Raw genomic sequence first — 26,566 nt, 5'->3', positions numbered from 1 at the left:
TTTAAAAAATTTAATCGAAATATTCATGAATTTTGTATCGAAATAGGTATAACTTGATACATTAGTAGCATTTGTGAATTTCATATTGAAATAGATGTAAATTAATACACTAATTCATAATTTTTTTAGAAAAGAATTTTTTTAGAAAAGTACACCAACAAAAAAGAAGTTAAAGTATAAATTGATTTTGTTTTTAGCAAAAATAAATTGATTTTTTTTTTTTATTCAATTCTAAAATGTTGTGAAAGGGCAAGGGTATAATTGTAGTTTTGGTAATATAGCTTCGTTACTACTTCCTCTACCCTTCGTCGCGCGCGTTCTCTCTTCTCTTCACAATCAATCGCTTCCCTTGTCGATGTTTTAACGCTACAACACACCCCCACTTTTCCCTCTCTTCCTCCTCACTCTCCCATTTTCTCTCCGGCAATTCTTTTGACGGCCGTTCCTCCTCCGTCGCCGGAAAGATTTCCCCACTCCAGCCAGCCCAGGCTATCCATTCACTGTATGCTCCCAAACTTTCTTCTCAATTTTCTCTCCTTTCTTCTCCTTCAAATTGATTATTCTTTAAAAATTGATTTTTTTAAAATCTCATGGAGCGGAACCCTAACCCTTGCTCCGGGTCCGACTCGGAGCCTTGTCCATTTATGTCAATATCTATCCGAGATCCATAGGTTTTGAATCGGTCTTGTCGACCCGGTCAGTTTTTGATATATTCGGGTCGGATACGTTGCGGGTCCCGGCGGGAAATCTCCAATACAGATCCGGTGAGCCTGTATTGCGTTTTTCCTCGTAAAAATTGACTCCAATGAAGGACCGACCCGCTAATTCTGGGGTATATTTAACACTTCTGGGTCTTGTTTATGTGAATATATCAACTTATCCTCTTGATACTTATAATAATTCATGGATGTTTTGCATGTTGAGTTTGATCATGGTCTTGGAATGCCCGATGGGGAGTGGTTTGTTTGTTGTCACTGTTATCTCTGTGAATGTCATGCAGTTTTCTCTTCTTAAAGATAATGATTTTTCTTTACTTTTAGCCTAGGGATACTGGGATTTCCTTATTATTGTTCAAGGTCTTGTGTATCGGTTTGAAAAAGAGAACTTTGGTGAAGAACGTTGTAAAACTGTTATGATTTCTTCTCTTTTCTGTAATCTATTTTGGTTTTATACTCTACGATTTAGAGGTTTTTTTTTTTTTTTTTTTCTTTGAAAAGTACAGTTGAGAGGTTGTAGATGTTTAAAAGTGTCATCCTCCTTCTAGGTTTTCTGGTGTTTGAGCTATTCTGAGGTTGGATAGGTCTACTTTTGTTGTTTTGCTTCTGGCATGAACACGTTTATTTTTAATTAGTCTAGATTGAAACAAATTATATCATATATAGTCTTGATTTTTCTTTTCTCAAATATTTTCAATCGAGAAGTCCCCTGCTAATTATATGTGTTTTACACGCAGCTTTTGGTGGAAAGTCAGGCTGATGAAATGGATATGTCGGAGGCAGTTATAGTCAAATCTAGCAGATTGAAATCCGTTGTGTGGAACGATTTTGATAGAATAAAAAAGGGTGATACATTTGTTGCTGTGTGTAGGCATTGTAAGAAGAAACTCAGTGGATCAAGTACCAGTGGGACTTCTCATTTGAGGAATCACTTGATTAGGTGTCAGAGAAGATCTAATCATGGTATATCTCAATTTATTACATCTAGAGAAAAGAAAAAGGAAGCAACACTGGCTATCACTAATTATGTTGATCCGGGGCAGAAAAAGGATGATGTTCTGAATCTCGTTAATATTAGATTTGATCCAGAGCAAGTGAAAGAAGAAACAAATAATACCTTGAGTTACAATTTTGATCAGCGACGAAGTCGATTTGATCTTGCACGTATGATTATCTTGCATGGTTATCCATTGGCCATGGTTGAGCATGTTGGGTTCAGAGTATTTGTGAAGAATCTGCATCCCTTGTTTGAACTTGTAACATGCAACAGAGTTGAGACCGATTGTTTGGAGATATATGTCAAAGAGAAACAAAAAGTGAATGAGTTATTGGATAAATTGCCTGGCAAAATCAGCCTCAGCGCTGATATGTGGAGTGCCACAGATCATTTGGAATCGTCATACCTGTGTCTCACAGCTCACTACATTGACGAGTCCTGGCAGTTAAATAAGAAGGTTTTGAACTTCATGTTTGTTGATCCTTCTCACACTGAAGATTTGCATGCAGAAACTATCATGGCATGTCTGATGGATTGGGATATTGATCGGAAGTTATTTTCAATGACATTTGATTGTTCCTCTACCAGCGACTATATCTCATTACAAATCAGAGACAGACTATCACAGAATAGGTTCCTTTATTGTAATGGTCAATTATTTGATGTCAGCTGTGCAATAGATCTTCTCAATTTGATGGCTCAGGATGCTTTGGAAGCATTATGCAACATTCTCCCTAAAATTCGTGAGAGTATTCAACATATCAAACAGTCTCGAGAAGGGCAAGCTAAGTTTAACGAGATAGCCGAACAAGTTAAAGTTCAAAGCCAAAAAGTTCTGTCTCTGGACAATCCATCTATGTGGAACTCTACTTATGTGATGCTTGGTGCTGCTATAGAATATCGAGAAGCATTTTCCCTTTTGCGGGAAAATGACCTTGGCTACACAGCATGCCCAACTGAAGAAGAATGGGGTAGGACTTGTACCATTACTGGCTATCTGAAGTTTCTTTTTGAAGTGACTAATGTTTTAACGAAGGCCAACTTTCCAACTGCAAATATTTTCTTCCCTGAGCTCTGTGATCTACACTTGCAGTTGATGGAATGGTCCAAGAATTCAGATGATTATATCAAGGCATTGGCATTCAAGATGCGAACCAAGTTTGAAGAATATTGGGATAAATCTGGATTGGCTCTAGCAGTTTCAGCCATGTTAGATCCTCGGTTCAAAATGAAACTAGTAGAATACTATTATCCACAAATATATGGTGTCGTCGCTCTACAAAGGATTGACGACGTTCTGAACTGTGTGAAGGCGCTTTACAACGAACATTCGATCTGCTCGCCGTTAGCTTCCATTGATCAAGGCCTAGCCTGGCAAGTTGGTAGTAGTTCTGGCTCTTTGTCTGGTTCTGGGAAGGACGCAAGGGATAGGTTAATGGGTTTTGACAAATTTCTTCATGAATCTTCTCAGAGTGAAGGGAGTAAGTCAGATTTGGACAAGTACCTTGAGGAACCTTTGTTTCCTCGTAATGTTGATTTCAATGTGCTGAACTGGTGGAAAGTTCATACTCCTAGATATCCAATTTTGTCCATGATGGCTCGTAATGTGTTGGGAATTCCCATGTCAAAAGTTGCATCAGATTCTGCATTTAAAACTGGAAGAAAAGTGCTTGATCGAGACTGGAGTTCACTGAAACCAACTACAATTGAAGCTTTAGTATGTTCACAGGATTGGATACGGAGTGAATTAGAGAGCTAATTCGGCCACATAACCAAGTCTGTCAATATTTATTCATTTTTGTCAATCTTCCCTGACTATTTCCTTTGTTTCATCATCTTTGTACTTTATGTGTGGCCATAGCCCCTCTTGTGCTGTTTCTTTAACTCGCAATTCTTTTTGCAGCTTTGCATCGGCTAAGTTATGCTTTATGTCCTAACTTGTATCACACTCGTAATACTTCCATTACAATTTTATAACTTTTCGGAAAAAAAATCAAATTCTTTTAGCCTTGGTAGACGATTTCAATGATAAACTTTTCAGTACTCCAGGTGGAATCATACAAGTTAGATAAATTGATTCAGATTACTATGATATAAGATGGCTTTCCTAATGAAATAGGTCACATGTCTAATATTTTCCTTAATGTCTACAATTTTATTCAATCATACATTTTAATTTATCTCAATATGGGTTCAACCTCGATCTCGAAAACTAATTATGAGAAGTGTAACTAGGTATTTTCTAAACCAAGGTAGAATCTTTCCTACACTATTTAAGATGGTGCTTCATTGGTTATTTGATTCTATAATATTTTGATGTTGTGTATTTAAAATTCAGCTTGAAGTGTTAATTGATACAATTATAAAATAATTATTATGCAATCATTTTAACATTGTCCAAATACAAAAATGAGATTTGAAAATTTTCTTTTTAAAGACCGTTTGATAACGTTCTTGTTTGTTATTCTTATCCTGTTTGATAACTACTCAAGTTTCTTTGAGATATATACATAAAAACGAAATGCTTTAGAAATATACACAACAATGAAAGACTTCAAAAAGTAGTTTTTACTTGGTTATTGGTGAGCAAGTTACACATTGCATTGCTCAACTTCATGGATTTGACAACAATTCTCACTTGAAACATTTTTGTTTTATTATTTTATTTTAATTTTCTTTCTTTCTTTTATATTTCCTTTTTCTCTATGTTTCTTCTATAATTATTTCTTTCTTTTACTTATATTTATATACACTTAATTTTGAATTTTGAAATATTTAGATTTACACAATTTTGATTTCCAAATTTCAAATTTTCACTTTCAAATAAAAAAGATAAACAAAAATATTTACAAATTTAGTTTTGAATTTTTTATTTTCAAATACTTAAATTTATATTATTTTGATTTTTCAAATTTTAAATTTTCAACAACGTTTTTTTTTCCTAATATAGGAAATGAGTCAAAATATTTATAAATAATACCAAAATATTATTGTGATAATATTTACAAATAATATGAAAATATCATAGTAATTTTATCATTTAAAATAATTTATTTTTCGATATATATTTATAAATGCTTTTGGAATTATAAAATTTAAATTTTGCAATATGCATTATATATATTTAAAACTATTATTTTTACTTTTCTTAAAGATGAAACTAGTTATAATTTTACAATTTATAAATTTTAATTAAAAAGATACTCATTTGGTTAATTTTAATATTTTGCAACACACCATTTAAATAATAATATAATTAAGTTAGATTTGAGTCTAAATCATTTAAAATTTAAAACAAATGATTTGAGTGAGAAATAATATTGTAAATTAAATATTAGCAGATATATAAATGATAGAAACAATTGTATTATTGTTAAATAATACTAACATTTATGTAGTAATATAATAGTATGACTTAGGTTTATTTGACAACTACATTTTAATTTAGTGCGTGTTATATATCTTTTATTTTATATAATTAGATTGTATTTAAATTATAAGATATGAAAAAATGTAAAGAAAAATGCAAGAAACAAAAAACGGTTATAATTTATTTGTTTCTTTTTTTTTTAGAAACAAGAAACATTGATATTTATCAAACATATTTTGATTTCTTATTATGAGAGAAAACATCAAATAAAAAAATAGAAAATTAAAAAGAGCCCTAATTTTTAAAATTTATCGCAATTTTTAAATAGTTAAAAAAAATATCATGTTGAATGCTCCCAGTTGATTAACAAATATAAAAATACAAAATGTCAGAGCAAAACTTTGACAGAATGAACAAAATTTAATTGAGATAAAGTTTATATTATCAACTTCAACCTCAAATATTTGATTTCTCTATTTTATATCATTTTTTTTTTAAAGAATCATATGGTTATAAAAGTTATTTTTAGATTTTGTGTCAGAAAAATATATAATTATAGATATAACAAAATATTAATATTTAAAAAATATAAATGTAACAAAATTGATTTAGTTCATCATAATATTGGAAAAGCCGGAAAGGCCATGAGGAGATAGGATGAAAATCGAGCTGAACTAGGCCCATTAACTTTTCACAAGCATGTTTGCCGGGAAAATTGACATTGGCGGGTACGGAGTTCGTCACTCTAAAATCTATAGAATTTTCCGAGAATGATTCCAGTTCCACGAATCTCTTCCGGTACGTTCAAATTATGAATTTGAGAAGTTCTTAGATAATGTGACAAGAAAGGGGAAACAATTCAACAACTAATCATCTGTGTTCTCTTTTCCTCCTTTCTACCAATCGTTTTAAGTTTTGTGTCTTAAGATTGGATTAGTTCCGATGGAGAGATATTTCAAGTTATGGTAGATGAGAAATGACTTCAAGCACAAGATTTAGCGTGGAGCCAATTGAATCAATGCTTCTTTTGTTTCTTTAGGAACTTCAGTTAAAGAAAAATATTATATTTAGTGTTAGGATCAGGATTGTGTTACAAAGAAAAGAAATGATTTTCATATTGTTATGACTTTGCCATGTTTATCTTAATTGTCAATTACTTCTGATTGTGAGTTGGATGTCGTAGTCTATTTCGTATTTGATATGTAGCTCGAAAGTTAGGAAAATGATGTGCGATACCGACGTTCCAGTCACAGCCTTCAGAATGTATAATTTCTAAATGTGACCAATTTTGTCTTGACACTGGATGTGGAAGGTGCTGGAAAACTTGTCTACCTATAAATGATAATAATCATGATGATAATAATCGAGAGCAGAGAATGTTAAGTAGTTCCAGATCGTGTCTTGACTGGGTATGTCTGTTAAATCAATAAATGCATGTGTAATATTTTTGCAAATTTGCGTATTATTTGGGTAATTGATGCGACTTCCATTTTAGAATCTAAGCATTGTGATAAGCCGTTAATCAAGTTGATATTATTTCTCTCCTGTAAACTCCGTATCTTGAACTAAAAATGGAATCTGTTTTTCTTCCGGAAAAGTGACATGCATGAACGCTAATATAGAGGGGGCTTCATGAGGATGAAAATACTGTCCTTTTTCTTCTCTTGTAATTACTATAAATCTCGTTTGTGGAGTTATTTTAAAATGCATGGTAAGTAGGCTTAAATTGATGAACAGTGATTTCATAAAAAAAAAATTAATGCTCGAGCAAAGTATCAAAATGTAACATATGATATCCATCGCACTGTAGACTAGCGAATAGAACAAGGGGGACAGGAAGGAAATGTAATATACTTAACAACAGAAACAAACTGTGGGGCTTGCTACCTTAGACATAATGCACTCACAAATATGGTAATTTTTTCTGCTTCAGGTTCTAGGCTTGAATTTACCCTCGTTAGCCATCTGGAAAACCTGGGCCTGTGCTGCTGCTGCTTTGTTTGAGCTTAATGCCGAAACAAAACTTTCACGGACTTGATTGGTTGTGAAGGGGTACCTGTTGTTGACCATCGAGTTCAGGAAAGCCGCAGCTCCTTCTCGGTAAAGTGCTCCTAGGCCATCAGTTCGTGTGTTTGAGAGTGCTTGTGGTAAGCTGAGAGTAGCTCCGAAGCCTGGAGCGTTTGTTATACCAAAAGCACTGCCCATTGTTCCCCACCAGCCTAACAAACCCCATATTATTCCTGGATGCGTCCTCCAATAGCTGAAAACACAATAAAGGATGATAGAAGGTTATCTTATTATCAATATTGGAAATGTGAAGGAATGTCCTCTCTTTCACTAACACTGAAAACGGTACACAGTATTGCTCATACAATTGTGTAATTACTTACTTGCATGTGCCAGTGAAGGGAGAATTGGGATCAGGAACAAAAGGAGGTGCTGATGTGGTTGGTGGGGTTCCATAGAATGGTGTACCAGAAGTTGGAGGGTTGTAGTAGCCATTACCACCTGAAGGAGGAGTTGATGGTGTTGGATCAAAAGTTGGAGGGCTATTGAATCCACCACCACCTGATGGAGGAGTTGATGGAGTAGGATCATAAGTTGGTGGGCTATAATATCCACCACCACCTGAAGGAGTTGATGGGGTTGGAGTAGGATCATATGTTGGAGGGCTAGAGTATCCACCACCACCGGAAGGAGTTGATGGAGTCGTTGGTGACGCTGGAGTGGGATCATATGTTGGAGGGCTGTAGTATCCACCACCTGATGGAGTAGATGGAGTTGTTGGCGTCGGAGTTGATGGAGTTGGAGTAGATGGAGTTGGTGTGGGATCATTAGTTGGAGGGCTGTAGTATCCACCACCTGAAGGAGTAGATGGCGTTGGAGTAGATGGAGTTGGAGTGGGATCATTAGATGGAGGGCTGTAGTATCCACCACCTGAAGGAGTTGATGGCGTTGGAGTTGATGGAGTTGGAGTGGGATCATGAGATGGAGGGCTGTAATATCCACCACCACCTGAAGGAGTTGATGGCGTTGGAGTAGATGGCGTTGGAGTAGATGGAGTTGGAGTAGATGGAGTTGGAGTAGATGGAGTTGGAGTAGATGGAGTTGGCGTAGATGGAGTTGGAGTGGGATCATGAGATGGAGGGCTGTAGTATCCACCACCACCAGTGGGAGGGTTGTGATGTCCACCACCACCGGAAGGAGGCTTCGATGGAGTTGATGGGGTTGGATCATGTGTAGGAGGTTTTGACGGAGTAGGAGTGTATGGTGGGTTCCCGCAGTTCCCTGGTTTTGGCTTGTGTTTCTTACCACCATGCCCATGAGAGGGTGGTTTTCCTCCATGGCTTTCTCCCGAACCATGAGGTGGTGGAGTTCCATAAGGTGGATACCCATGTGAATCTACAAAAAAGAAAATAGTGAATGAGTATAAAAAAAAAAGGTAAGCATTCGTCATTGATTTGACTAGTTTTTGCCACTTTTTGACACCACCACGTAGTTTAGAATCCATCTAACATTCTTTTTTTTTTTTCTTTTTACGAAAGAAACAGCATTCAACAAACTATAGATTTACAAACTTCAATGTGGGTGATCGGTTCAGGAATTTCTCAACACTAAAAAATAATTTTGAACTACGAAATGCGAGGGAATGTGTGTGTATATCTCGTGGTTGGTAGAGAAACCTGAGGGGGGGCTTCCTGCATGTGGGTCTGGAGTGTAATAAGTTTTCTGATCTTCATTGCCTGCAGACGTCAAAGGGATAGCTATGTTTTGAGAAACCAACCCAACAATTACAGTCCATAGAAGGAGAGAAGCTAGTCTTCTTTCCATTGTGGTATGTATGTTTTACTGAGAAGGAAGAAAAGGAAGACGATGGATTATATATTGTTGATGAAAATGCATGAGAAGACTAAACGAAACATATAAAAGACGGAGTGAGGTAGAGAGTGAAGTAAATATTTGCAGGTAGAAGGTTATGTGGTTAGTTGATATGTTGCAGGTGCATTTATTCGCTTATTTACTTCTTGCATCGTTTGCAATAATGTTTGAACATTGGAGTCGACAACACATATGAATTCAAATAAATTTTTCTGACACTCGCAAGGTAAACTCTCCCTCTCAATACCTCTCTCCCAATCCCCCCGCCACCATAAAACGCGGGACACGTTATGGTATGTCATTAGCCCATTAGGATATGCTTTTATTTTTTATATGTACAACATGTACAGTGAAAATTTCAAACTTCAAATATCTTAGTCGAAAATGCATGCCGTATTGGTTATATCATGCTCATCCTTATTGCTTAGTAGTAATTAATTCCATGGATCACATTTTCCCTTTTAATTGTATCTTATATGATTATGACTTGATTCATGAAGTGGTGCAAAAGCAACATGTAGAGTCTGCGCCATGCATCCCACGCAGGGAATGCCCATGGAGATGTTATGAGCTCGTGATCTGATGAGGAGAAAGTACTCTTAGTTGCCGGTGCTGCCTTATTAAATATTCAGGGCCGCGCAATAGATATTTTTCATAGGTAAGTTGTGAATTAAAAAAAAACCATGTGTATATGCATGGCTTTCTGGCTATTTAGGTCCCACTGCTCTAACAATACCATTATTTTTTTTCCCTCCTTATCTTATTACTTTATTTAATTAACTGTCGCCAATGATAGCTGGAATCCTGTGAAACTATAGTGTACCGGGCTGGAATAATGACTTATTTAACCTATATTAATGAAGGAGCTGATTCCATCCTGCCGTCCATATCTCAAGCTTTGAGTTAGCTGCTCAAATTGTAGCTCTCCTTGGCCTTATTTCCTCGCCTCCTTAAAAGGCACGACAAGTTTGGGTTTTCTTCATGAAGTATTGTCGGTAGGGAAAAAGAAAACTTTCCTTCATACTGGAAAAGAGAAGTGGCTGTTTACATAGTGGGGTCTACTTATTCATATAATGTAAATAAAAACATAGATATTGGCTACATGATTAGGAGTTTATTAGTCAAGAGGATTTCCATTTTGATAACGTCTCTTTTAAATATCAGTAAATATAGTCTAAGGAGTCTAAGGTTTTTTTGGTTGGGGAGCATGCCTTAATTGGTTAAGCCTTTAATATTGTTATTAGCGGTTATGTGTAGCTAAAGAAAAGTTTGCCATATCTTTCCCGATTGCTACTAGTTGACCTAGATGGTTGAAGTAGATCTTAATTAACGAGGGATGGGACCGCGAAACTGAGTTCATTATTTGGTTTCCCAGCGCCACATTTAGACATGCATTACATCCATTATTAATCTTCATTTCGGTCGTTGATTCTTTTCCATTATGGTTCAGATCAATTATGAAACAATAACAAGATTATGCAGGTACGTGCAGAATCCAAATTGGTCGTAGGACTCGATCAATTATTGTCCGATTTGATGGTTCCCTGGCTTGATTACCATATAAAGCGTAAGATTTCTTACCCATTTACATTTTCCTAATCAGCCCTTAATTTCTAAAAGACCAAACTATAGCCTAGAACCAATTAAATAGATCGAGACTGGGAAGTTATGCTTATGCGTTATGTGTCTACATGTGGGAATGATTTCTTAGTTAAGAATTACTGTAGAACTTAACCTTGACACCAGGGATCTATTGTGGCGAGTAGAAGTCGACGTGTCCACTAAAATTTATTACCCCACACAGATTTAGGTGAGAGCCGCTCGAATATGATAGGAGAGAAGTAAAGAAGGGTAGACCTGATTTGTCATTATTATGATTCTGAGAAATATTAATCCATTTTCAGGCCTGTATTTGACTTGTTTTCTGGGCATAGGAAGGAGGAGGAGGGCTCTAGGGGAAATATACCAATTTAAAATTGAAGGTTAATAGCTGTCGATAAGAAATAAGAAAAGAGTATAAATACATTATTTGTGTTCTACAGCTTGGCACTGCATGGTCGTTTAATGTTTGAAAAAAATTTAGGTAAATAGACACAAACTAAAACTTCAAAATAGAGACTAAATAGACACAAACTTCAAAATAAAAAAGAGAAAAAACTAAAATTTGTAATTTGACCCATTTAAGAATGTGAAAACCAATGAAGCAATGTTTTATGAAATTTATCTCACTTGATATTATTTTATTATTCTATTATTATTTTTTTTTGAGGAAAAAGTGTTATTCTTCATTTATAAGAAGCCCTCAAAGAATTTGGTCTTTAACGACTATGTGCGAGACAGATTCTAGATTGCACATCATCAATTGTCAACTGTCTATACACAAAATAAATCTTAGAAATGATGAAAACAATTCTTTTGTGGTTGAACTCTGATTTGAACTGTAAATAGTAAACTAGTTTGACAAAATACAACAATATTTCAAGAGATAAACATGGTCAAAGAGTATATGCAGGATAAAATATGTTGAATTGTATTAGTTATTGTAACTTGTAGGCTTGGAAGTGATGTTAAAATTGTTAAAATCACTTTTGTCAAGTTCAAAATTATCTTAAGAGATGTCTTTAATCACTAAAAATTAATTTAATATTTAATTATACACTTTTAAATGCAATTATCATATCTTCAACTTTGATTTTGATCGATTAAAATCATGTTTTGAAGTTATTTTCAAAACGTCAAAATAATTTTAACCATTTTAAAATTATTTTCAAACATGTCTAGTCTTTCGTGTACTAGTTACATTAACGATTGCACCATGCTTGGCCCTCTTCCCCTTGTTATGGTGTTGGACTAAGTTAGGTTTCCGAGGTTGGATGACTGTCATGAAGTTGGTGTCTGAAGTGAAGCTGGCCCTTTGTAGCTTGATGGTTTGGTGGTTAACTACTTGTAGGGGCAGAGCTCAAAGTCTTTCACAAAGAGGTACAAAATTTTGAGTTTTAACTTTTCATATGCATGAATATAGTATTTCAATTCTGAAATTTAAAGTGAAGGGAGGCAAATTAGAGAAAGGTAACTTTCAATACTCTATATCTTAGTTAGATTTTTTTTTTAAGAATTATCAAACTTACTTTAATTGGTCTATTTTGTTAAATCGACAATTAAAAAATAATTCATGGACGAATGATTTTTAAAGATAATTGTAATGTTAGATTTATGAAAATTTAGGAGTTTAATTAATTCAATTTACAAATTTAACATGATATTAGTCGAATAAAATCTAAAGGAGGGTACACTTGCATAAGTTCAAATTTTAAACGGACCACTTATTAGATTAAGCTTTTAAATGATACAATCACAAAAGTTTAAAGTATAAATTAATATTTTCCCAACATATCTTTACTTGAAATAAGCTCAATAGGATGGATAACGAGGTGTGACTACCTTCACAATCTTCTCCTTTTTGTCCCTAAATCGGCCAGTGCCCTCTTCCTATTTAGCACTAAGAAACTATTTGAGAATGTTGCTACGATGGGATAGAACAATTTTATATCTTTGTATGAAAGAGGATCTTTGAAGGTAATTAAAATTTATATTCCTTAGCAGATATGTAAATTTTGTAGATATGGCTAAACCGTGGAAATTGATCAGTAATAACTTTTTCTTTGCTGGACATTTGATTCACCCACCTACCTAAGCTAGTGGTGATTTGTTAAAATATAGGCATGCGACTTCACATTTAACACTTCTAAAAATCTGAAAGGTATTGTATATGAGTTAATGAATGTTATTGAACTTAGATGTGAAGATTTCTCGATTAAACAAGAAATGTGAGGAGTGGGGAGAATTTTCTTCCTGTTGGTTAAACGGAGATGGAAACGAGAATTATATTCCCAGACCTTGACTTGCTTTATTTATTTATTTTTTGATTCTGTACATATTATAGATGAAAACTTCATATCATTCCTCATCTTCTTGTGTGTGTATGAATATACGTACTTCATATATATTCCTCTGGTGTGTGTTTGTTAAGGATAAAAAGAAAGCAAACCAAGTCAGCAAGACCAACATTCTCAGCATATCCACTTCAGGTAAAATCAATAATATATTAGGAATAAAATCTTGAAAATTTGTCCAAAAGCTGTACTTTTATCAGCCCGCATACCAATGGAGATGGATTTTGATCTGCATGGGCCTATCATGTTTGATAATACGAGGTTCTATTTCAAAACTAATTGATAATGAAATGAATAGTCCATCTACTCATAAGGAATGTGAGTCCCCTTAATTTTTCTAATTTTTCTAATGTGAGATTATTAATATCTCAACAAAGGTTGCTATAAGATAAGAGTTCCTTGATAGAAAACTATTTTCATGTTTTTGGACCAATAAAAAATTGAAGTTAATATTACACCATCCAAATATATCCCTTTTCGAATAATATGATATATACGTCTATTTCTCGTGGAATAGAAAATATAGTATATAGTTATGCAGTAATTGCCATGTATTTCTCTTTTCTAAAGATTAGTTTTAATTTCCTTTTGTCCAACAAATTCTCAACAAATTCTTCTATAGTCAAAAATTTTAAAGATTAGCTGGGCTAACTGCAAGATGCAAAGTAGAATAATTGTGTAATATGTTAATTTAAGAAATTGTTGAATAGGTTGAGTTATAGAGATATGTTGGACTCATATTAAAATTTGGCATTTTTTTTTGGTATCTATTTTGTTATTTAAAACTAAACCTAGCGGTAAATATTACATTTACATTCATCTTTCTTCTTGTGTTACCTATATCTTACTAATAATTTAAAAAACCAAATCAAAATTTGAAAGCTAGAAAAAATATAAAAGTTATTTTTGTTTTTTGATTTTGTCTCACAATTTAACTACTAGAAAGATGCAAACCATTATAAGAAAATGGAAAGAGATAGACTTAATTTTCAAAAACCAAAAAACAAACAAAAAAAATAAAATAATTATGAGGATTTGCACTAAAATCAATATATGGTTGTTTGTGTAACATACTTTAGCTAGATCTTCTTTATATTATACTTGTACCATGCAAATATATACATAAAATATAGACATGTTGAAGATATAAGCACCCATTGTATATGCCTATATGGTGTGTAAAGTTCATTTAATTAAAACAAAACTTGGTATAAGGGTCTTCTCTAGCTATTTCAGTATATATCATCCTCATTCAGAATCATAATACTTCAACCATTTAAGTTGAAATTTGTATGTACGATTCCATAATTCTTAAAGTAACTCATTTATTCACTTCAAACATGACTTTTTATCTTACTTATTATTATTTTGGGTTTAACAAGTGAAGGACCGAAGGTATGTCTTGGAAAGTGTCCTCTCCAAATCAAAGAATATATATTAACTTTTTTTCATTTTGCAATCGGGAGTTTTCTTTAGAATGTTGTATGTTGTGCAGAAAACTCACATATATACTACTTTATGCTCTCGTTTCGTTCCACTACTTTGATACATATACGTTAGTTAGACCTAGTCTACACAAGAGTATATATATTGATGTTGTATCGAGTCGATTAGACTCTGATGCCTAAGTTAGGACACAAAATATTTAGCTCAGCCAAAGTATAGAGAGAATTGCTTAACCTTTAAGATGGTTAGTGTGAATAAGGTCCATCCTCTAAAGTTCTAATTTCTGTTTGGAGATGTTCAATGATTGATGATGTCAAAACGAACTTAACTCAATCGTTTTCTTCTTAGTGAAATTCCACATGCTCCGGCCAATATTTGAGGATTGGACCACCCTTAGGCTTGAGTCTTGTTTCAAGCAACTCTCGACATAGCAGTAGAATAATTAAGGAGAAAATTTGAACAATTGATTATGGTTTCGAGTTTGAATTGTATATCTCATATTTACGTGTTCTTTATTCGAGGGGTACATATTTTTCTAAAGAAAAAAAACGTAGGTAAGTTATTATTTGCAGTCTATTTTATTAGTTCAATCATAAATTAATAATAAGAAACCGTTTTTTTCTTTTCTTTTTATTAAGATTAACATAGATACAATTCAAGATGCACTCAAGTATCGTTTTTTCTATTGATTTATAAGATACATATTATATTATTCTATATATGCACATGCAAACCCCACGATTTTAGCTTTACCATAGCTTAACTGATTATGAAAGTCATGTTTGTTCGTCAACTTCAATCAAAAGATTTTGACCATTTATTAAAATACAAAACAAAACAGCAATGCTGATTAGTTGACTTCCTACACCAATCATATCATCTTCTCTTAAAATGCGATTTCCATCTCTTCCCAACACATAAATTTCTCTCACAAGGAATTTATTTGCTTTCTATTCACAATAACAATGCTCTCTTTTTTAGCTGCAATCCTGTTAATAATAACGATTGCTTTTGTGTTGAGAAGCAATAAGAGAAGCAAAAATGTCCCACCAGGGGAAATGGGTCTACCTTGGATTGGAGAAACAATGGCTTTTTACAGAGCTCAAAGTAAAAACAGATTGTTTGAAGACTTTGTTGAGCCAAGAGTAGCAAAATATGGAAAAATCTTCAAAACAAACTTAATGGGATCTCCAACAGTGGTTGTTAATGGAGCTGAAGCCAATAGATTTTTCTTGTCAAATGAGTTTAAGTTAGTGGTAAGTTCATGGCCATCGAGCTCCGTTCAGTTGATGGGTGAAGAATGTATTATGCAGAAGGAAGGTGAAAAGCATAGATGTGTTCGTGGTCTTATTGCCTCAGCTCTTTCTACTTCGAGTCTTGAAGTTATGATGCCTAAACTGTGCAATACAATTCAGGTTTATTTGGATACTAAGTGGGTTGATTGTGACACAGTTGGTCTCTTTCGCTCGGCTAAAGTATTGACATTTACCATTGTGTTTGAGTGTTTATTGGGTATTATAGTGGAGCCACGTGTGTTAACGACGTTTGAGAGGGTTTTGGAAGGTGTTTTTGCACCACCATTCAGGTAGTTCTTTAAAGTTTTAAGCTGATTGGTTATGTTCAAAGTTAATTGCATTTTCATCTATTTTTTGCACCACCAAGTTTTTATAAGTATTGTTTTCAACCATCAAATAGTTTTCAAACGGTACCTTTAACTTTTAAAACTTTGATTGATTTGTAAACATGTTGGGAGAACTTGAATAACATAGGTAAAAATAGTTATCATAAGTTTAACTTTTAAAAAATAATAATAAAAAAAAGAACTAAAACAAAATTGGTATCAAATAACATGTTCATGTTTTTAACACAGGCTTCCAGGCACAAGATTTTCAAGAGCCAAGAAAGCAAGACTGGAGATAGAGACAATGCTAAGGGAAGTGGTGAGAGAGAAGAGGAGAAAAATTGAAGGAAAACTAGAAGAAGAAGAACAATGTGGGTCATTGCTTTCAAGGATGGTGAGAGCAATGATAGGAGGGGAAATCAGTGAAATGGAAGTCGTAGACAATATTGTTTTGCTTGTTTTTGCAGCTCATGATACGACCTCCTTTGCCATTGCCATGACTTTCAAAATGTTGTCTCAGCACACAAACTGCTACTCACTTCTTCTCCAGGGTAATCTTTCCTTTCTTCAATCTTCTGAAGTATACTCTAAGATCATAATAAACCAAATATGGCTATTCTGATGGTTGTCAAAATATCATTTTACTGATTTAAATGGGTTCTAAAATGTTTTTACTTTTAAACAGAACACGCTGACATAGTAAGAAGCAAGGGGCCAGGCCAGAATTTGACAATGGAAGACATAAAGAAGATGAAATATACTTGGCAGGTAGCTCGGGAGAGCATTAGATTGTTTCCCCCTATATTTGGTTCTTTCAGGAAAGCCATTTCAGACATTGAATACGAGAGCTTTCTCATTCCCAAAGGATGGAAGGTGAAAATTTCAATCCTTACAGCGATACCCCTGCAGTCTAATCTGGTCCAGAAACGACCATCATTTTAGCTCGAATCATTTTGGTTTCATGGCAGGTCTTATGGACAACGTACGGAACACATTACGGAGAAGAGTACTTTGGAGATCCATTGAGTTTCAAGCCAAGCAGATTTGAGGAACCTGTTTCTCAGTATGTTTATGTTCCATTTGGAGGAGGGCCAAGAGCTTGTGCAGGCTACCAGCTAGCGAAATTGAACATACTCATCTTTATACACTCGGTTGTAACCCGTTATGATTGGAGTTTAGTTCATCCAGATGAGCCAATCATAATGGATCCTCTCCCTGTCCCTTATCATGGAATGCCTATTAAGATTTCTCCAAAATCAGAAATTTGTCCCAATGTTCACCAAATGTAAGCTCATTTATCTCTCTATGACAAAAAAGAAAAGTTACAAAGAAGATGCATTCATCAGTAGAATCAGAAGGCATCCTCAAAGAAAGCTCATCCTTTGAAGCATCATAATCTGATCATGTACAAAGAAGATGCACTTCCTTGAAACTGAAGTGGATGCAAAACCTCTAAATATCAGAATATATAGTTTACATAATTATGATCTTCCCAACAGCAGACATCAAGATGTTATAATAGAAAACTCTTCTACATTTCACAATTTGTTGCCTATCCAAAAATACAAAGTTTATCAATGTATTATATTCAACTCAGGTGCTAATACCATAAGCAAATGAATGGCTAGTGAACAAAAATACTGTTTCTTTTCAGTAGTTCAAGAATATCTACAGGGCAAAATTTTCAAAAATACTAAAGAGGTTACAGATCTTTAATGCACTGTTTAGTGTCTGGCAATAGGTGATGACTAATAGGTCTTACTCCTTGCTTAAGCCAACGGTTCAAGAGGAACATTTCTAATTTCCTAACCTGCGATCACAAAAATCACAGAATAGAGGGAACAATGATCAGCATCTCCAATGATCATGAATTAATATGAATGCATACTGATAAAGTAGAGGAACCACGGTCATATTTAAACATCTATTATTCTTGGTTATCAAAAACCATACGTGGCATGAAGAAAGATGAGTATTACGTCTGTTCGAGTAAACTGGAAACCCGGACAAATTGAACAACCCAACACAAACCCCAAGGGTTTAAACGAGTCAGATGAACTTCTGTTTTCGATTTGGGTCAAATTTTACTCTGATTCCTTTTCACACACCTAAATACTATGTTATTTCTCAACCCCCAAATATACCATAACAAAGTGCACACCCAGCGAGTCATAAAAAGTCTCTTTCCAAACAAAACACTTTATGCTGACTACTTACAAAGGCTTTGTTGCCTTACTGATGCTAGGTTTCCTCACACTTTATGATTACTACTTACAAAGGCTCGAGAACTAATACTTAAGAGGAAAAAGTATTTTTTTTTTTAGTAAGAGACAAAAGTTGTTGACAAATGTCCCACATCTCTACACCAACCTGAAACCCAACTCGATCCAATCCAAAAATATAGGGGTAGTGTTGAGTGTTGCATGCGGTTCATTTGGGTAGGTGAACTAAACAACCCAAACTTTTATGCGAGTCCACAAAATATTCCTAAACTGATCAAGACCACGTCGCATACACTACTAGTAGACACATGTAGGTATCAAAGGATGGGACAACATTTCCACAGTCCTGTCAATGAGCACCCCATTTTCAGTCCCACTTTGGCTTATAACCTTCTTAGAGCAGCATTGGAGTGTCAATGATGATACAGTAACAATGATAGAAACTTAATTGAGGTAGTAAAAAGATTAATAGTGTCTGCTTCTTCTTTTTCCTTCGTATGATTTTCAACCAATATAATCCATTCATTCCCTACATAGACTGCAATAAATTATAAGGAAAAGATAGAGAAGGAAAACCCAACCTGCCTAACAACAAATGTCTCCCGAGAAACGCTAAAGGGTTCAGTTAAAATAGTGAGGAAACCATTACGATTCCCAAAAACTACATCTGTGAATGGTCGATCACCAACCTGAGAAAAGATGGATCTTCATTTTTTTATTATATAAATAACCCAAAAGACCAAAGTAATCAAGCAGTTCACCTGATTCTTACCATAATAAGTTGTGAAGAAGTAAAACCAAAGTGTTTCTCGATTTCTTCAGCTGTACCAGCTGGTTTCTTCACCCCTAGGACAAAATACAAAACAACGTTTTATATGTGGTATGCAGAAAGAAAGCTAAAACCTTCCATACGCAATAAAAGTAACAACATAGCCTATAGACCGTGGGATCCATTATTTGCATTGACCCTGACATTAGTTCATCATGTAAAAACCAAAAGATCTTCTAAACCATATTGTATCCATAAAATGGAATGAGATGACAAAACCTCAAAGTCCAAACTCTACTTTTAAAAAGTGGTGGTTATGACGCTCACCCACTAAGCTACAGTCTACGACAATAGCTACAAATTTCGCCATGCGTAGACACATGTTACAGAAGTAGGAGTAAGGATGGAAAATTCACACTCACTATGCCTTATAACTTTAATTCCAATCGACCCCTCCATCGCTTTAGCTTTTGAGCCATCATGATCATACTCATAAAGCCCTATAGCATCAGTTTAAGTGAAGGTAAGTGTTCACATTGAGAGAAAGAAAACAAACCATGAATGCTATAAAAGTAAACACATTGCTAATGAATTTAACTGACATTACCAGCAGAGTTGCTGAACACCGCTACACTATGGCCAAAGACAGATTTACACTGTTCAAGTGAGGATTTAAAAGGAGCCCAAATTGTCAAACTGTAAGGAGCTGTAATTGTATTGTCCTTGTCAAATACAACACCCTTAAATCCCCTCCTTTGCAATTCAACCCAATCAATGTACCTCACATCAGGCACAACGACATGTGGAAGCGCCAAATGCCGGTCCTTAGTAATAACAGCTGCAGAAGAAACAATGCCTTCTATGTTTAATCTCTGGCCTACCGCTGATTTAAGATTCACCCACCACATGTTTGTGAAAAGTCCCTTAGATTTTTTGACGCCCCTGTTCTGATCCTCTTGGCCCAGATCTTCGTTCTGTTTTTTAGTTGATGAGTTTTGATCAGGGACGTTGTTGGAGTTGATAGACAAGTAGAACTGCTGAAAAAGCCTCTGGTTTCGACTCGGGTCCGGCTCGGCGTCGTTGGAATTGTGATTTTTGCTGCAACTGGTTGCCGGAGTTGGAGTAAAAGAGTGGACGCATAAATCATTAAATTGAGAACAATTTGTGATGAGGGAAATGGGAGAAAAGGATTTATGTTTTCTTGAGAAAAGCGTTTGGTGAAATGGAATCGAACGAGAAGAAGAGCAACTGGGCAGGGAAACTGCACAAACGGAATGCGTTATCATGTTAAATTCTTCTCTCTTCTGATTTAAAATTACAATGTGGAATATAAAATTTCTTTGTGGGCCTCAGATGTAGATTTGGGCCGATTTATCATTACCTAAAGCCCAAATAAAGATTGTTTTGGATCTCCAAGAGTTCGGTCCATTAGAAGGAACCCAATTAAGCAATGTCTGAAAAGGAGGGGAAATACAAAGAACAAATCTTAAGGGAAAAAAAAAAACATAAAAGTATGGGAGTTTTATAGAGAAAAATATAACAGAGGGTTGAGAGAGAAAATAAATAGGTTAAATAATAAAGATCATACTCAATTTTGTAATATCCATAGACTTTCAAAAGTTTTGAAAATGTTCTTAAATTTTCAAAAATAGGTCAAAAGTATCATTAACTGTCAGTTTTGAACGAAAACGGTTAAGCTTTTGTTTCCAAAATACCTCTAAACTTTTGGTTCAAAAATATCTCTAAACTATTGTAAAGTTTCATAAATATCATTGAGCTTAAAGCAAGTTGAGAAATACTCTTGATCCAAAATTTACACCAATTTTTTCACTATCCAAAACAAAAACTAAAAAATTAAATTAAAACTATAGAGATAAATTTATTTGACTACTAACACAAAAATGATAGATTACCAACACAAAGTGATGGATCATGAACACAACAAATCTTAATATTTATTGTTCTAATCAACACTGTAAATTTGCAGATAAAAAAATGTATTTGGCTATTAATATATAGTAATGTATCAACGTGAGATTTTTTTATTTAACTTATTATTGTTTTAAGGAAATTTTTTAATTTGAAATTTTGTGAGGTTTGGTGAATTTTATGTTTTAACCAATGTTTAAAATATAGATATGGATGGATATATCGAAATCTTACTTTTACAAAAATTTTAATAGGAATATGGATGGATACTTCTAGATAAATTATAAAAACAAAAAGTTTAAATTAGCAAATAAATACTTTGTTATTTTTAAAGAAGTAAACATGTCTATGGTTTATATTATATTTATATTAGTATCATTTTGATGTTTATATTTTGTAATTTGTGGATTTTTTATGATGTAATGAAAAAATACTAATTCACTTCTCATATCACTCGAACCCATGGAAATGTGAAAATATCAATAGAATATTGACATATTGATGAAAATTTTAAACTATAATTTAAAATTTTAACTTGAAAATTTTGTTTTTAATTTGGATGGTAAGAAATTTTGGTTTTCTTAAAGTTCAATAATATTTATGAAATATATTTTTGCAACAAAACTTTAACAATTTTCATTCAAAACTATCGTAAGTAATAATTTAGTTTTTTTTATTAGTAAGTAATAATTTAATTTTTATACTTTAAATTTATTAATGATTTAGTCCATATTCTTTCACATTTATAACAATTTGATCCTATAAGTTTCATTTTTTATAATATTAATGGCCAGTAAGACTTATAAACATAGTTGATCTCTCTATTTGATTTATCAACTACGTGGATAAAGAATATTACTCAATCTTGACTACATCCAATTTTGAATCTCACAAATATAAAATTGAAAAGATATGGAGTAACCAATTTACCTAATTAATCACTCAAGAATTATAAATATATTTAATGATTAGTTCCTTTAATTTACTTTTAAATTCACTAAGATATTTTTTTGATCCAATGGAAAAAGGGTGAAAATGGATGTATTGTGATTATAGTTGACATTGATGTATTGAGTTGAACTCTAGAATAAACGTTGTGTTTTTCCTAGGTCTTGCACGAATCAACTAAAATGGTAAAACTATCAAGCAAGTGTGAGAAAACAAAAACAAACATTCAGCGACAATAATAGATAAAACACTAGACATTGTTAACCTAACATCTGGGAGGCCTTTAACTCGATTGAAAAGAACATTTGTAAAAATTGAAGAGGATCACAAGTACACAACTTATCAAGAATCATCTCTTTTGGATTGTATGGCTTTTACAAGATAAACATTTAGACTCCCCCTAAACCCGTTGACATATGAATAAGGAATTTGAGCTAAGTTCCCCCCTAGATCATACACTTCATGTTTCACCCTTGCATTTCAATATTCAGACTCCGTTGTGAGAGATTCCTTCAATGTTAGGCTCCCCATAACTTGCACAAATCTTCTCAAACAAGTACTTCACAGTGATAGTAACAGGATGATCAACCCACTTCTGTCTTCCACAAATATAAATATATCACACGATCCACAAAGCCACAAGCTATATTTTCGGTCAAAATAACCAAAGCCAACTGCATATCTCTATTAATAAATATTACCTATATATTTATTAATAAATATTAACCAAAATATATAATAACAACCACATCCAATTTGTTTAAATTTATTAATAAATATTAACCATATATTTATTAATAAATATTAACATAACAAACCAACCAAATCTAAATAAATATTTAACCATAAATTAGCTCCAATTTTGTTCTTAATAAAATAAGCCAACCAAACTCTGTAACAAAGTGATTCAACTTTGTTACTTGTGACAATACCTGGTTGTATTTAGGTTCTTTGTAAAGTTTGTACCAAATGTGATTATTAGTTTGTTGCCCTTGTTCTTTGGAATATTGAATAGTTTCTTTGTAAGAATGTTATAAACTTTAATCTCTATGATCTTGTTAATGAACTTTGTTGGATGTATGTTTCTTTCTTTTCTTTTTTATTTCGTTAACAATTTTTTTATTAGGTAAATATTTTTACTAATTTTTCTTTATAATTATGACCCATGTATGCATCTACTTTTATTTTAATACTTTTTTTATTATTATTATAAATGCAAAGCTTTAAACTCATAAAAAAAAAAAAACAAAGGTTTTCTTTTAAAAAATAACAAAATTCACTCAAAGGACTAAAAAATTCACTAATGAGTGTGAATTTTGTAGAGAAGCATCCTTTCATATAGTTGTCTTCAAATGTAATTCACTCATTAAGTATTCAAAATCTATTACATTTTATATCTACGTGAGTTTTATTATAACTTGTATATGTAAGTTTATGAAACACATGCAAAGCATATAATTCTAGCTAGTGAAAGAAAAAGTGAAAGTCGTGGTTCTCAAATTTTCACCCATGAAGTACTCAAATTTTATCATGTTTTTATACTTCCGTGAGTTTTACTTCAGACTTATATGTATATATATATATTTAAGTTTACGAAACAGGAACAAAAGCATATAATTCTAGTAAGTGCAGAAGAAAAAGAAAAAGGGAAGAACTCCCCGTAAAGAAAGTAGGGAAAGGAAAAAGAAGTAGAAAACCAAATTAGAAAAGAGGAGGCAGTGGCAAAAGAGATGGGGTTTTGACAGCAGGAAGCCAGCCACCTGACGCGGACTCCAAGTTCCTCGTGACTCACACAACCCCACTCCCCTCATCTTTTATCACCACATCATCTTCTATTTAAACATTTAATTATATTCTATATATATAAAACCCAAAGCAAACTAAAATCAAATTTTAAATCTTATATTTTTCTTTCTCTCTATATGTCATAGTTTGACTTCACCCATGATGATTAATTCCCATATTCACCCGTTAAGGTCTTTTGAAATGGATTTCTAAAAACTTAAAAAACCTCTTTTCATAAATTTACTAAAAAATGGTAATAAATCACAAAACGTGTCTTAAACATTTACCTCTCTCTTATCTTAAGAAATGCTTATGTGCGTGATTAGGGAAAAAATTATATGAGATTCTTAAACAAAATTAGTATCGTTTGTGAATTTATGAAGCTATATATATATATATATATATATATATTTATTATATGTAACAAATCCCAAAAAAAAAAAAAAATAAGTCACGAGATTTGTGGTGATATAATTAGAAACAAAAATAAAGAAAGTGAAGGTTGTAGTAGGCATTGATTGTATAATATTATTATATATCCATTGTTATGAATAGTGGGTGGATGGGTGGTGTTGCGGCAACTTGGGGGAAGGTATAATAATTGAAATTTGGTGATCCTAAAATCCAATTCTATCCCTTAAATGTCCTTTCTATCTGCCTCCTCCTTCCACCTTCACCGGATCTTGTCCCTTCCTCCTTTCTCTTTCTCATATTATGCTTTTCTTCCCGCTCTTTTACAGATACCAAAACCAACCAATAAAAATATTCAAAACATATCTCCGTTTATTTAAGACCAACAATGATAACTATTATTTGTGTTTATATCTATCTTTGTCATTGTGGACTCTATCTTGATCTATCGTAAATTTTGATAAATTTATAAATTATTTTGGGTTGAGTTATGCCTGCCAATTTCTAGGATTTGATTGCTTTTTTATGTTAAAAAGCATAAGAACTAGATTTTAATTTTTTTCAAATCATAAGAACTTCATTCTATTTTTTTTTTCAAATGTAAAGGCCAAATTTACCCTTTAATTTAATTATTATTATTATTATTATTATTATTATTTCAGGGGTTGCTCTGTTCCTTCCTCCAAAGTTTTAGGCCACTTTCCAGCTGCAGCATCATAGTTGACAAGATTTGCCAGCTTTCATTTCTCTGGCATTTCTCCTCAAAGTCAATCACCAGTCCTATATAAATCCCTTCTCATCTCCCCCAACTTCATCACCATTCTCCCTCGTCTCTCTTCATTCTACTTCTTCATTCTTATTAATTAATAACCAACTCCTCTTAAGCTAAAGCAAAACACAGGTTCATTCAACAACACACAATGCGTCAGCTGCTTCAACTTTGTGTTTTCATGGCTTCTCTAATGGCTGCCACCACCGCCGGCAACTTTCTCCGAGATGTCGACGTTACCTGGGGCGGTCCACGTGCCAAAATGCTAGATGGAGGCCGACATCTCACCCTCTCTCTTGACAAAGATTCAGGGTCTGGTTTCCAATCTAAGAAAGAGTTTCTATTTGGAAGGTTTGATGTTCGAATGATGCTTGTCCCTGGAAACTCTGCTGGCACTGTTACCACCTTTTATGTAAGTTCTAGTTATCTTTCTGTTCATACTACTCGGTCTTCTTAGTGTTTGAGCTTCCCATATGAAAAAAGGTTACGTTGTTGATTGTTCTAACTTGGAATTTTTCTCCTGTGTAGTTGTCTTCTGAAGGAACAAGTCATGATGAGATTGACTTTGAATTTTTAGGCAATTTAACGGGACATCCTTACACACTTCACACCAATGTGTACTCTCAAGGAAAAGGAGACAGAGAACAACAGTTTCATCTCTGGTTTGATCCCACAAAGGCCTTCCACACTTATTCCATTGATTGGTCTCCACAAAGTATCAAGTAATTGTCCATTCTCGTTAGACTTTTGAGTTGAATGATGGTTTGATCCGATAAAAAGGTTCATTCCGATTAAAATTAATTAAACCTTTTCCATTTCCTTTTTCATCAGGTTTCTAGTAGATAACATTCCAATAAGGGTGTTCCACAACTGGGAAGGGATTGGTGTTTCATTCCCAAAGAGCCAACCAATGAAAGTATATTCAAGTCTATGGAATGCAGATGATTGGGCAACCAGAGGAGGGCTAGTGAAGACAGATTGGACAAAGGCTCCTTTCACAGCATCTTACAGAGACTTCAATGCCAATGGGTGTGTTGCATCAACTAGTTCATCATTATTATCTTGCAGCTCAAAATATGCCAATACTCTACATGGAGCAAAAAACAATCAAGGAGGATTGGACGCCATGAGTAGGAATAGATTGAGATGGGTGCAATCCAAGTTCATGGTTTATAATTACTGCACTGACCGTAAAAGATTTCCTCAAGGCATCCCAGCTGAATGTAAGCGCTCAAGGTTTCTATGAGCAAAAAACTTGAAAACGTATTGATTATTTGATTTGTTTAGTAATTCCTGCAATATTCAGATATGGTTTCATGTAATTTTTTAAAATTCTTTTTTTGCATATAAATTTGTATCCTAGAATTGTCTTATCTTTACCTCTCTACCACCGGTTCATATTAAATAATCAGTACTTTTCTTCCAAGTTTCTATATGAATGACGAAATAGCAGATATAAAGCAAACCTTAAAAGCACATGGCATATAGTCACTAACATATATAAATGCAATTACTTAAATTGTAACAAACATGGTAAAGTATAAGTAAACATTATTATTGAATTGTTTAACATTATGTTGCAGGAGACACAACTGGACTAAATAAAATGTATATGTGCTAAAGCTAGCATGTCATTCTTCTTCTTAAAGCACCTCAAATCCTTTTTTAGATATGGTTTATTAATTAATGTTTATCATGCCATGCCAACTCAACCAACATTTCTCCAGATCGCAAGCATGTAATGCAGCTTG

General features: G+C 33.5%; 5 protein-coding genes across 9 annotated transcripts; 3 read left to right on the top strand and 2 right to left on the bottom strand.

Annotated features, from left to right (window-relative positions):
• Positions 1–282: 282 nt before the first annotated feature.
• LOC107991021 (zinc finger BED domain-containing protein RICESLEEPER 2-like) lies at positions 283–3,590 on the top strand. 4 transcript variants are annotated; one of them, XM_017045303.2, is made up of 2 exons: positions 283–502; positions 1,454–3,590. In XM_017045303.2, exon 2 carries the CDS (start codon positions 1,481–1,483, stop codon positions 3,470–3,472), a length of 1,992 nt encoding a protein of 663 aa, XP_016900792.2. In that variant the 5' UTR covers positions 283–502; positions 1,454–1,480; the 3' UTR covers positions 3,473–3,590. The 4 variants fall into 4 exon arrangements, with proteins under 4 accessions (XP_016900792.2, XP_016900793.2, XP_016900791.2 ...); XM_017045304.2 differs by having other exon boundaries at positions 283–764; XM_017045302.2 differs by having other exon boundaries at positions 283–832.
• Positions 3,591–6,856: 3,266 nt separating this feature from the next.
• Positions 6,857–9,047, bottom strand: LOC103491383 (protodermal factor 1-like). Its single transcript, XM_051085146.1, has 3 exons — positions 8,767–9,047; positions 7,474–8,485; positions 6,857–7,343 (listed from the first exon to the last, which is right to left on the bottom strand). The coding sequence occupies exons 1-3, from the start codon at positions 8,912–8,914 to the stop codon at positions 7,013–7,015; spliced, it is 1,491 nt and encodes a 496-aa protein (XP_050941103.1). The 5' UTR covers positions 8,915–9,047; the 3' UTR covers positions 6,857–7,012.
• On the top strand, positions 9,048–17,526 carry LOC103491382 (taxadiene 5-alpha hydroxylase). 2 transcript variants are annotated; one of them, XM_051085148.1, is made up of 6 exons: positions 9,048–11,941; positions 12,993–13,050; positions 15,386–15,946; positions 16,232–16,533; positions 16,668–16,855; positions 16,951–17,526. In XM_051085148.1, the coding sequence occupies exons 3-6, from the start codon at positions 15,420–15,422 to the stop codon at positions 17,269–17,271; spliced, it is 1,338 nt and encodes a 445-aa protein (XP_050941105.1). In that variant the 5' UTR covers positions 9,048–11,941; positions 12,993–13,050; positions 15,386–15,419; the 3' UTR covers positions 17,272–17,526. The 2 variants fall into 2 exon arrangements, with proteins under 2 accessions (XP_050941105.1, XP_050941104.1); XM_051085147.1 differs by having other exon boundaries at positions 12,993–15,946.
• LOC103491381 (phosphatidylglycerophosphate phosphatase 1, chloroplastic/mitochondrial) lies at positions 17,494–20,272 on the bottom strand. Its single transcript, XM_008451295.3, has 5 exons — positions 19,581–20,272; positions 19,396–19,473; positions 18,977–19,050; positions 18,786–18,893; positions 17,494–17,792 (listed from the first exon to the last, which is right to left on the bottom strand). The coding sequence occupies exons 1-5, from the start codon at positions 20,257–20,259 to the stop codon at positions 17,685–17,687; spliced, it is 1,047 nt and encodes a 348-aa protein (XP_008449517.2). The 5' UTR covers positions 20,260–20,272; the 3' UTR covers positions 17,494–17,684.
• Positions 20,273–24,317: 4,045 nt separating this feature from the next.
• On the top strand, positions 24,318–26,190 carry LOC103491379 (xyloglucan endotransglucosylase/hydrolase 2-like). Its single transcript, XM_008451294.3, has 3 exons — positions 24,318–25,227; positions 25,344–25,537; positions 25,647–26,190. Exons 1-3 carry the CDS (start codon positions 24,967–24,969, stop codon positions 26,059–26,061), a joined length of 870 nt encoding a protein of 289 aa, XP_008449516.2. The 5' UTR covers positions 24,318–24,966; the 3' UTR covers positions 26,062–26,190.
• Positions 26,191–26,566: the final 376 nt, after the last annotated feature.

The sequence above is a fragment of the Cucumis melo genome, chromosome 5 (assembly GCF_025177605.1).
Source record: "Cucumis melo cultivar AY chromosome 5, USDA_Cmelo_AY_1.0, whole genome shotgun sequence".
Lineage (NCBI taxonomy): Eukaryota > Viridiplantae > Streptophyta > Magnoliopsida > Cucurbitales > Cucurbitaceae > Cucumis > Cucumis melo.
Note: the sequence above shows the minus strand (reverse complement) of the source record. Positions and strands in the feature narration are given on the sequence as shown.

Bases quoted from the DNA above. Each gene is read 5' to 3' on its own strand.
- LOC103491379 (XM_008451294.3), top strand. From the start codon at position 24,967: ATGCGTCAGCTGCTTCAACTTTGTGTTTTCATGGCTTCTCTAATGGCT. The intron at 25,228-25,343 runs GTAAGTTCTAGT...TCTCCTGTGTAG, and splicing joins GCACTGTTACCACCTTTTAT to TTGTCTTCTGAAGGAACAAG. The intron at 25,538-25,646 runs GTAATTGTCCAT...CTTTTTCATCAG, and splicing joins TGGTCTCCACAAAGTATCAA to GTTTCTAGTAGATAACATTC.
- LOC103491383 (XM_051085146.1), bottom strand. From the start codon at position 8,914: ATGGAAAGAAGACTAGCTTCTCTCCTTCTATGGACTGTAATTGTTGGG. The intron at 8,486-8,766 runs GTTTCTCTACCA...TCTTTTTTGTAG, and splicing joins TGCAGGAAGCCCCCCCTCAG to ATTCACATGGGTATCCACCT. The intron at 7,344-7,473 runs GTAAGTAATTAC...TTGTGTTTTCAG, and splicing joins CCCTTCACTGGCACATGCAA to CTATTGGAGGACGCATCCAG.
- LOC103491381 (XM_008451295.3), bottom strand. From the start codon at position 20,259: ATGATAACGCATTCCGTTTGTGCAGTTTCCCTGCCCAGTTGCTCTTCT. The intron at 19,474-19,580 runs GTAATGTCAGTT...CTGATGCTATAG, and splicing joins GGTGTTCAGCAACTCTGCTG to GGCTTTATGAGTATGATCAT. The intron at 19,051-19,395 runs GTGAGTGTGAAT...ATTTTGTCCTAG, and splicing joins AATTAAAGTTATAAGGCATA to GGGTGAAGAAACCAGCTGGT.
- LOC107991021 (XM_017045302.2), top strand. From the start codon at position 806: ATGAAGGACCGACCCGCTAATTCTGGG. The intron at 833-1,453 runs GTATATTTAACA...TTTTACACGCAG, and splicing joins ACCGACCCGCTAATTCTGGG to CTTTTGGTGGAAAGTCAGGC.
- LOC103491382 (XM_051085147.1), top strand. From the start codon at position 15,327: ATGCTCTCTTTTTTAGCTGCAATCCTGTTAATAATAACGATTGCTTTT. The intron at 15,947-16,231 runs GTAGTTCTTTAA...TTTTTAACACAG, and splicing joins GTTTTTGCACCACCATTCAG to GCTTCCAGGCACAAGATTTT. The intron at 16,856-16,950 runs GTGAAAATTTCA...GTTTCATGGCAG, and splicing joins TCATTCCCAAAGGATGGAAG to GTCTTATGGACAACGTACGG.